Source organism: Otolemur garnettii, unplaced genomic scaffold, assembly GCF_000181295.1.
Source record: "Otolemur garnettii isolate 467f Iridium unplaced genomic scaffold, OtoGar3 scaffold00080, whole genome shotgun sequence".
NCBI lineage: Eukaryota > Metazoa > Chordata > Mammalia > Primates > Galagidae > Otolemur > Otolemur garnettii.
The window spans coordinates 3,249,619-3,260,934 of NW_003852475.1; the positions used below are offsets into that span (position 1 = coordinate 3,249,619).

At 35.6% G+C, this 11,316-nt stretch overlaps 1 protein-coding gene across 1 annotated transcript in view; it reads left to right on the plus strand.

Annotated features, from left to right (window-relative positions):
• The window catches only part of RAB3GAP1 (RAB3 GTPase activating protein catalytic subunit 1), a 107,767-nt gene that overhangs the window by 51,922 nt on the left and 44,529 nt on the right, over positions 1-11,316 (plus strand). The window contains exons 7-9 of the mRNA XM_023515852.1: positions 3,753-3,852; positions 7,714-7,795; positions 9,985-10,053. Coding sequence (XP_023371620.1) covers positions 3,753-3,852; positions 7,714-7,795; positions 9,985-10,053 — 251 coding nt within the window. The remainder of the gene's footprint in view (positions 1-3,752; positions 3,853-7,713; positions 7,796-9,984; positions 10,054-11,316) is intronic.

The window sequence follows — 11,316 nt, forward strand, 5'->3', positions numbered from 1 at the left end:
AGTTGTCATTGTTTAGCTGGCCCGGACTGGGTTCGAACCTACCAGCCTGGGTATATGGCCAGTGCCCTACCCACTAAGCTACAGGTGCTGCCCTTATTTATTTATTTATTTTTTTGACACAGGGTCTTGCTCTGTCATTTAGGCTGAATTGCAGTAGTATGATTATAGCTCACTGCAGCCTTGAGTTCCTGGGCTCAAATGATCTTCCCAAATAACTGAGAAAACAGGTATTAAAGTTTTTTAATTTTTTAAAGAGACAAAGTCTTGTTATGTTGCCAGTCTGGTCTTAACTCCCAGCCTCAAGCAGTCCTCCTGCCTTGGCCTCCCCAAGTGCTAGGCTTGCAGTCATGAGGCACCATGCCCCACCAGAGCCAAGTCTTAACATGATATTTGGAGCTTCTAGCTATGTGGTGATATTGGGGGCTTGAAATCTAGTTTTCAAATCTTGAGTTACTTGCTTACCAGTGAGAGTGAAGATTTTTTTCCCCCTCACACAGTAACCCTCAGGCCCATAACTTGCAATAAACCTAATATCAAGCAGAAATGCCCTGCCCTAGTGCCCAGCTTAAGCAAAAAGTCTTGCAGTGCCTTCACTGTGGAATGGGTTTTGATTTCTACAGTCTGTCATCCTAAGCTGTCAGTGCCTTCCACGCCTGGAACTCCGTAGATGTGCCTTGACTTCAAATATCCCTTTGGATTTTCTATGCCTTTTCTAGGGCCCACATAGATTATCTCTGTCATTTTTTTATTTTAGCTATTTCTTTTTGGCTATCTTTCTATATTTATCTTCTTTACTATTTGACTAGAGGTTATATGTTAAAATGACCTTCTTATGGCTTCTAAACCATTTGTACCTATGGTTTCTCAACCTGACTAAAAAGTTAATATACTGACCAGCTAAAATCCTAAGCTTGGTTGTCTAGGACTTAGCAGCCCAAAATTGAATTAGCTTTTTTTGGTGGTGGTGGTGCTGGTGGGGGCAACCACCCTATATGGTGACTTCAGATTGAGTTTGTATTCAGTTGAAGCTTCTATATAGATGCTGCTGCTGAGCTAAATGTAATTTTTACTTACTCCTGTGCTATTTAAAGTGTGTTGTCCTAACCAACAGTATTAATAACAATAACACCTGGAAATGGTCAGATTTGCAGAATAGTATTGAGTTCACATTTTTACAAGTTCCCTAGGTGATTCCTATGCAAATTTAAGCACTATAGTGAAGGAAGCCAAGGTCATAGGATGACATTTGGATGATAATATTAATTTTTATGATTTTTAGTGAATTTATGGATAAATCTTAAGTTTTTTTGTTAACTAATTCACTAATCTGTTTTGCATGAAATGACTGTTTGTCTTAATCTAAAGCTCTGGTTAAATATTTGAGACTGGCTTTAATTTGTGTTTGTTTTCATTTAAAGAAAAGAAAGGGGGCAGTGCCTGTGGCTCAGTGAGTAGGGCGCCGACCTCATATACCAAGGGTGGCGGTCTCAAACCTAGTCCTGGCCAAACTGCAACAAAAAAATAGCCGGGTGTCGTGGCGGGCGCCTATAGTCCCAGCTACTTGGGAGGCTGAGGCAAGAGAATCACCTAAGCCCGAGAGTTGGAGGTTGCTGTGAGCTGTGACTCTACGGCACTCTACCAAGGGTGACAAAGTGAGACTCTGTCTCTAAAAAAAAAAAAAAAAAGGAAGGACATCATTTCCCCAACCTGGGCTTGCACTTCATAGTAGAAACTTCTGTCAGTTGACCACCCAAGGAATGGTAACAAACTGAACAACACATGGGAGTGGTCAACATAAGGACCTATACCTACTGTACTGATATGTGTGTGTGGTCTATGTCTAGTCTATGAAAATTAGGGCAACTTAAGGTGGTCATATAGGGAGGTGGTCAGCTATGGAGGTTCCATTGTAATTTTATTTAATTTTAAAAGTGAATCACCTTTTTTTTTCATATTTAGTGATTGATATGAATGATAAAAAATTATATTTTATAAATAAAATTATAAAAGGTGTTTTAAAAAACATTTTGCTTAATAGAATTTAATATCTCTTCAAAACAACTAAGAGTATATTGTAAAAGTCTTACCACAAAAATAAGTAAGTGAGGTGATGGTTATGTTTTTTGCATATTGTTATTTAAGCATTCCACATTGTATATCAAATGATCACATTGTATCCCATAAATGTACACACTTATGATTTAATAAAAATTAAGTTCAACACCCATAGGTCAGTGGGTAGGGCGCCAGCCACATACACTGAGGCTGGTGGGTTTGAACCCAGCCTGGGGCCTGCTAAAACAACAATGAGAACTGCAACAAAAAAATAGCTGGGTATGGTGGCGGGCGCCTGTGGTACTAGCTACTTGGAAGGCTGAGGCAAGAGAATCACTTAAACCCAAGAGTGTAAGGTTGCTGTGAGCTATGATGCCATGACACTCTACCAAGGGCAGCATAGTGAGACTCTGTTTCAAAAAGAAAAAAATAGAATAAAAATTAAGTTTAAAAAATCTGTTAAAAAAAAGAATTTAATATCTCCTTTCTAAGTAATTTAAGCAGTTTTATTTTAAAGCAAATTGCCCTTTGGTTTTGTTTTTGAAACTTTTTTTTTAAGGCTACATCAAGTGAAAACATTTGTGGAAGCAGTATGCAGAAATTGTAGAAATCTATATACACAAATACATGTACAAATATAGTGATTCTTTCAAAAGTTTACTTTTCCATTTTTTAAAACCCAGTCTAACATTTGCCCATACTGTTTATTGCTGTGGGATCTTTCCTCTTGATCATCCCTGATTCACCTCTTGACCTTTTGGGCTGTAAGAATTTCTTATATGAAAATGATGTCCTGGGGCCCATGCCTGTGGTTCAGTGGGTAGGGTACCAGCCTCATATACCAAGGGTGGTGAGTTCGAACCCGGCCCCAGCCAAACTGCAACAAAAAAATAGCCAGGCGTTCTGGTGGGCACCTATAGTCCCAGCTAGAAAAAGAAAAAAGAAAAAAAATGATGGTCTAAATTATGTGTCTGTGGCTCTGATAGCATCAGTGACTTATTTTTCCTTTTTTTAGAGAGTCTCACTTTGTCGCCCTCAGTAGAGTTCTGTGGCATTACAGCTCACAACAACCTCCAGCTCTTGGGCTTAGGCAATTCTCTTGCCTCAGCCTCCCAAGTAGCTGGCACTACAGGTGCACACCACGATGTGTGGCTATTTTTTTGTTGCAGTTTGGCCGGGTGAGATTTGAACCCACCACAGTACATGGAACCGGTACCCTACTCACTGAGCCACAGGCGCTGCCCCTTATTTTTCTTTTTTAATGACTAGAATATTATGTTTTTAATGGCTAGAATAGGCATACTATTGTCTAACCCTACAACCTGAAAATCTAAGAGCTATAAAGGTAATATTTTATCCATTCCATAGGTTTGAATTTTTTTTTTTTTTTTGAGACAGAGTTTCACTCTGGCACCCTGACTAGAATGCCATGGCATTATAGCTCACATCAACTTCAATTTCTTGGGCTCAAGCAATCCTCTTGCTTCAGTTTTTCTATTTTTAGTAGAGATGAGATCTCGCTATTGCTCAGGCTGGTCTTGAACTCCTGAGCTCAAGTGATCCACCCGCCTCAGCCTCCCAGAGTGTAGAATTATATGGGGAGCTACTGTGCATGACCATAGGTTAGAATTTTTGATGTTGAATTTAATGGACCAAGAATATTTATTTACATGGTTTGTCTTTGGATATATTTCTAGGGATGTCCTTTAACTCCATTGCCTCCAGTTAGTATTGCCATTCGATTTACTTACGTACTTCAGGATTGGCAGCAGTATTTTTGGCCTCAGCAGCCTCCAGGTGAGTCATTTAGAACAAAACTTACTGAACATAAATGAAAAAGAAAATCTATTCAGAAATTAAAATTACTTAATAGTGTTCCAAGTGTTTCACATTAACAATATTTGTAACTTATTTTGGATATAAATTGCTGATTTCATTGCTTTTATTATTTTTTTCTGTTAAAAACTGTAGGTTTTCTAGAGATAGTACTACTTCATATTTGACAACTTGTCTTTGAAACCTGGTATTATTTAGGAGGCATTCTCTACTGTGGAATGTCATGTGCTGTAAATTACTATGTATTGAATGATTAAAACGTTTGTTTTTAGGATATATTACAATAAGAGGAATCATCATTATAAGCTGAAAAGAGACATGCAGAAAATCTTATAGAAAGTAGAATTTCAAGAAGAGGGCTAAATAAGTAAGGAAAGGAGAGAGGAAAAATATGTGTGTTTCCCTACTCTTGTGGGAAAAATCATAGAATAAACTTTCATCATTTTATAAAAATGTAGTTAAAATCAGTTTGCCTGCATAGCTATTGATAAATTGATTCATTCAACATTCCTTAATTATTAGCCTGTAGGAGGCCAAGTTATGCTGAGGATAGAAATATGAACAACACACTATCCCAGGTTCCAGAAAAGCTCAGCTTGATGGACATATATCCTAATTAAGTGGAGTTTGATTCCTGGGTATTTCTTTCACATGTGTAAATTATTTTCAAGTACATTTAATAAGAAATTTAATATAAACTTATAAATAATTGTAAGGATTTTATTAGCTTTAAAACATTTTTTCAGTCTATCTGTCCCAAAGAGAAATAATATAAATGAATATTTGTTATTCTTTCTTTTTGTTCTAAGTAGTATAAAGGAAAATAATAATTGATAGCATGTTGAGTACTACTACTGTATTATTTTATATACTACTGATAACAGTATCCATTGGACAATCTCTAGTCATTTTCCAGTTAGAAGTTTCAATTCTAACCTTCCCTTTTCTTTTTTCCAAGGCCACTCTACTATTAAGCAATTTTAAAGGATTTCCGAAGGTAGTGTGGTCTGCTGCTGATCTAAGAAGAAGCTTCAGAGCTAGAATCTTAGCTTTATAATTCTGATTGCCAATATGGTCTTTGTTAATATTCTATTGCCAAGTTTTTTAACAGGAATAAAAATATTAGCCTTCTCCTTCAGTAGATTGAAGCCCATAAAAATTCTTAACATTTTCTCTTATAAAGGGAAGGGATTGAATATGTTAGATAATATGAATCAGAGACTGTGCTTGTATTTTATAACCTGTTTTGAGTAATCTAAATTAATTTTATTTGATTAAATTAATCTACAAGATAAGCATTTTCTTTCTGAGAGATGTAAGTTTCTTAGAGATTGTTAAGTTTCTTTTTTTTTCCTTTTTTAAAAACCAAACATTTGGTTCGGCGCCTGTGGCTCAAGTGGCTAAGGCGCTAGCCACATACACCTAAGATGGCAGGTTCGAATCCAGCCTGGGCTTGCCAAAAACAACAATGATGACCACAGCCAAGAAATAGCCAGGCACTGTGGCGGGTGCCTATGGTCCCAGCTACTTGGGAGGCTGAGGCAGGAGACTCGCTTGAGCCCAGGAGTTGGAGGTTGCTGTGAACTGTGATGCCACAGAACTCTACCCAGGGGGATAGCTTAAGGCTCTGTCTCAAAAAAATAAAATAAAAACCAAACATTTAATAAACATTGTGGTAAATATATATATAATATAAAATGTGCCATTCCAACCATTTTTAAGTGCACAATTCAGGGGTGTCATAAAGTACATTCACATTGTTGTGTAACCATCACCACCATCCATCTCCAGAAATTTATTCATCTTCCAAAGATGAAACTCTGAACCCATTAAACGCTAACTCCCCATTTCTCCTTCTACCCAGACCCTGGAAATAATCATTCTACTTCTATAGGAATCTGATTACTCTGAATACCTCATATACTATATTTGTCCTTCTGTGATTGCTTTATTTACATAGCATGATATTCTAACGGTTTATCCATATCATGGCATATGTCACAAACATAACCTTGTATGTATGTGTGTAAACACATCTTATTTATTCATTTATCTATTGATAGTCACTTGGGTTGCTTCTTCCTTTTGGGTGACAAATTAAACTACATATTTGTTTATTTTAATCTTAACGAAAAATTTTATTTTTTATTTATTTATTTTTTTCCTTTTTCTATTTCAAATTAATATGAGGATACAAATTTTTAGGTTACTCTGGAAGTGAGAACAATGTAACTTAAAAGATTGTTTAAGTTTCTTTTTTTTGTTGTTGTTGAGACAGTCTCATTATGTCGCCCTTGGTAGAGTGTAATGGCGTCACAGCTCACAGCAACCTCAAACTCTTGGGCTTAAGCGAGTCTCTGGCCTCAGCCTCCCAACTAGCTGGGCACCCACCACAACACCTATTTTTTGTTGCAGTTGTCCTTGTTGTTCAGCAGGTCCGTACAGGGTTGGAACCCTCCAGCCTCGGTGCATGTGGGCAACACCCTACCCACTGAGCTATGGATGCCAAGCCTGTTTAAGTTTCAAGGACTGGCTCAAGGTCACATGGTCACCATGTGATAAAATTGCATTCAAACACTATTTGAACTCCAAATCCCATGTTTTCATTCCACACTGTTGCTTCTCAACTTTTAATTCAGTTAAAACTTTTGCACAAGGGCAGTGCATGTGGCTCAGTGAGTAGGGTGCCGGCCCCATATACCCAGGGTGGCAGGTTCAAACCCGGCCCCAGCCAAACTGCAACAAAAAAGTAGCCGGGTGTTTTGGCGGGCACCTATAATCCCAGCTACTCTGGAGGCTGAGGCAAGAGAATCACCTAAACCCAGGAGTTGGAGGTTGCTGTGAGCTGTGATGCCACAGCTCTCTACCAAGGGCAATAAAGTGAGACTCTGCCTCTAAAAAAAAAAAAACTTTTGCACAATAATGTTTTAGTAATAATTTTAAATTTACTACTTTATAAAGTAGTAAATGTGGTCATTGTAATTTTGTAGCTGTTAGAAATTCACATCTTGTAATAGTGTTAGTGATTGTGATCTTTCTTTAGTTGGAAAAGAGTTGACTTGAAAAAAATTGATCTATATTTAATGACTAATTTTAATAACTTTAGGTATAGATATTAGGTGTGATTTTAGCAAATATGGAGAACGTTCATAAGTCGGTAGACTTTAAATTTAGGAATTCCTAGTATAATATGAATAATTAAAAACCTCCATCTGTATTATTTCGAAGAAGTGTTTGAAGTGTTTCCTCAGGAGGGATAGAATTGAGAGTGATAGGCCCTCTAAATTTTCCTTCAATCTTCATGCACCATTCATAACGGAAAGGAATTTCTGAACTTTAATTAAGTACATTTCCATCTATTAGTAACTAGAATATTGTGTACTTTTATAACTAGTGACACACTAGTTTGCCATTAAGAAATTATTGACAGCAAAACTGATGAATGTAGGTTGGTGACTAAATTTTTTAATATTGGATAATTTTTTATGTTATATTAATCACATTCTTAGAAAATTCAAAAACAATTTTACAGAAATAGTATTCTCTCAAGTAATATTTAAGGACTGTTTCAAAAGGGAAAAATTTAGAATACATGGCTTGAGTGAAACATTAGATAAATAGGAAATAGCATGTCCATTTAACCTTAACGTTCTCACTGAAAGTCTCTAATATTTGACTATAATTTACTTTAACTTTCTACATGTATTCTGTTGTAAGCACTTTTAAAGTTATAATCTTCCATAGGGCTTAACCTAACTAGATTAGATTCTTTATGTCTCTGTTTTTTTGCCAAATGATGGGAAAATATTTCTTTTTGTTCAGATATAGATGCCCTTGTAGGAGGAGAAGTCGGAGGCCTAGAGTTTGGCAAGTTACCATTTGGGGCCTGTGAGGATCCTATTAGGTGAGAATTTCAAGCTATCATTTGAATCATGGATTATCTGGCTTCTAAAATTTATATTGATACTGATTTTACGGTGCTTTATGACACTATAGCCTGCTGAGATGAATGTAACAAATAAAGACCTATATCTGCTTTCTTCATTTTTTAATTTTACCTAAAAACTTTCTGAAGTTTAATATTCATCAGTAGTAAGAGTTCAACAAACTACGTCATATGGGCCAAATCTGTCCAGTAGCCTATTTTTGTATGGCCAGTGAGCTCAAAATAGTTTTTATATTTTTTAGGGCTATGAAAGAAAAAAAATGAATATAGCAGAGATTTTATTTATAAAGCCTAAAGTATTTACTCTTTGGCTTTTTGTAGAAAACTTTTGCCAACTGCCAGTCTATTACATGATTTTTCAAAATTGAATTACACACGTAATTTATCTACCATAAAATTCTCCATTTAAAAGTGTACAATTCAGTTTCAAGTATTTATAGCTGTATAGCCATAATCACTATGTAATTCTGGAATATTTTAATTGCCTCAGAAAAAAACTCTTCAACTTTTATCATTGACCACTCCCATCCCACCAATCTTCTCAGTCCCTTCAGCTCTCAGAAACACCAATCTACTTCTGTCTCTACAGACTTACGTATTCTGGACATTCCATGTAAATGGAAACACAAAACATGTAGCTTTTTGTGTCTGCCTTCTTTTACTTAGCATAATGTTTTTCAGGTTCATCCATGTTATAGCACTAATCAGTGCAGTAGTCCCCCCCTTAGCCCTGGGGGATATGTGCCATGACCTCTAATGGATACCTGAGACTGCAGATAGTCCTGTACCCTATATATGCTGTTTGTTCCTATACTTACATACCAACAATAAAGCTTAATTCAAAAATAAGTCACAGGCTTGGTGTGGTGGCGCACCCCTGAAATCCCAGAGCTCTGGAAGGCCAGGGTGGGAAGATCACTTTGAACTTAGGAATTTAGACACTGTCTTTACTAAGGATATAAAAATTAACTAGGTATGTAGTCCTGGGAGACAGAAGCAAGATGATTCTCGAGCCTAGTCGTTTGAGGTTGCTGTGAGCTAGACTGAGGCCATGCCATTTCTAACCTGGGCAACAGAGTGACATTCTGACTCAAAAAAATTTTCTTTAATTAAATATAAAATATATATATTATAAAAAATAAAAATTCTCAAAGTAAGATTAATAACAATAACATAATAGACCTATCATAACAATATACTGTAATAATAGTTTTGTGACTATGATCTTCCTCTCTCTATCAGGGTATCTTATTTGTACTGTATTCATACTTCTGATCTGTCAATCTTTTTTTATTATTTATTTTAAAAATTTATTTTTGGGGATTCATTGAGGGTACTAAGAATTAGGTTTATACCGATTGTATTTGTTAGATAAAGTCCCTATTATAATTATGTCCCACCCCCAAGAGGTGTGCCATACACCATGACCCCATCCCCCTTCCTCCTCCCCTCTCCCCAGTAGCTCATTCCTCTGCACCCCCTTGTATTAGCTCATCTACTGTTTTTATATTAGAACTGAGTGCATTGGATTCTTGCTTCTCCATTCCTTTGATGGTTTACTAAAAAGAATGTGTTCCAACTCCATCCAGGTAATGACCAAGGCAATTACTAAGTGACTGATGAGTGGGTAGTATACAGTGTAGATAGACAGGACAAAGAGATGATTCACCTCCCAGGTGGATGGCTTAAGATTTCATGCCACTCAGAACAGTGCACAATTTAAAACTTAGAAATTTTTCTTCTGAAATTTTCTATTTAATATTTTCAGACCATGACTAATTGTAGGTAACTGAAACAACAGAAAGTGAAACTGTGATAAAGAGGGACTACTGTACTTCATTACTGCTTATGGCTGTAAATGTGCCATTCTATGCATATACCGCATTTTGTTTATCCATTCATAAGTCGATTGGTTATTTACACTTTTTGGCCATTCTGTGTAACATGTTTTTTTAATGTTGAGAAGCATTAACTTCATAAGGAGGTGCTACCATTTGCTGAACCAGTTGTTTCCAGTTTGTTATGTTATAAATAACTCTACTTTTAACATACTTTTATTTTCTTAGGTAACATTTCTAGACATAGAATTGCTGAATCAGAGGACATATGTATAATATTAAAACTTTTGAATTTATGTTTTATTTTAGTGAACTCCATTTAGCAACTACATGGCCTCATCTAACTGAAGGGATCATAGTGGATAATGACGTTTATTCGTAAGTATATTAAGAGTATTACATTGAAATTTAAAAATTCAGTAATTTAACCCCAAGTAGTTATTAATTTTTCTTTTTTTTTATGTCAGTTTCTGATAAGGTTGGTTTTCTATTTTTATAGATCAATTAATATGTATTAGAGGTATGTTTTATGTTGCTAGTTTTGCAGGTGTGATCTTTAGCTTAGGTATAATAAATAATTTAAATCTTACTGTATGTTAGCAAAGAAGATGTCTCTTAAGCAGTGCATAATTCTGTTCAACTATTCATAGTTGGTAAAAAGCATTTCCTAAAGTGCTTTTAAGAGATGATGGTTGTCAGAATGCATAGAAATAATATTTGATCATTAGATATTGTAAATGATAAAACATCCATGCCCTATACTCCTTTATAGTGAAAACAAGTTGAAAATTTCAGTAAAAAAAGGAAAGAAAAAGAAAATTTCAGTGAGCATTATCTAGGAAGAATGTTGAGAAAAAAGAAGGCAATTTTAGTAGCTTCTCATGCTTGATGCAGAACACTAAGAAATAGGACACTTTTCTTTTCATAATTAAATATTTTGTATTTGCTGACAGTGATAGTAACATGAGTGTTCTTAATCAGATAATTTAAGAAGAAACTAAGTATAATCTTGTTAGTTAAAAAGCAGCCAATTTATGTTTTGGAATTTATCTTTTCTAAAAGTTTATGTATTATTTACTTTATTCGCTTACATAATGTATTGTTTTACATCTTTTATGCCAGACATTGGAGATCTTTGTTGCCCTTTTTGATTACTGTGTAGCATTCCATTAAGTGGAGGCACCCTAATCTGTTTAATTGAAAAATTAAATTGAAGGCTTTTTTGTTCAAGTTTCTATACTCTCATTTCTTTATCAATAGTGATATTAAAACCAGGTTGTTTAAGATAATTGCACATATTTGCTTGTTTCTCATTTCTTTACATATATATTTTTTATTATTATTATTATTTTTTGAGACAGAGTGCCAGAGTGCCATGTTGTCATAGCTCACAGCAATGTCAACTCCTGGGCTTGTGAGAATAAGATAATATCCTTGCCTCAGCCTCCTGAGTAGCAGGGACTACAGGTGCCCTTAACAATGCCTACCTAGTTTTTATATTTGTAGTAGTAACAGGCTCTCACTGTTGCTCAGGCTGGTCTCAAACTCCTGAGCTCAAGCAGTCTATACCCACTACTGCCTCCGAGAGTGTTAGGATTACAGGCATGTGCCATGGTACCTGAACTTTATATATATATATAT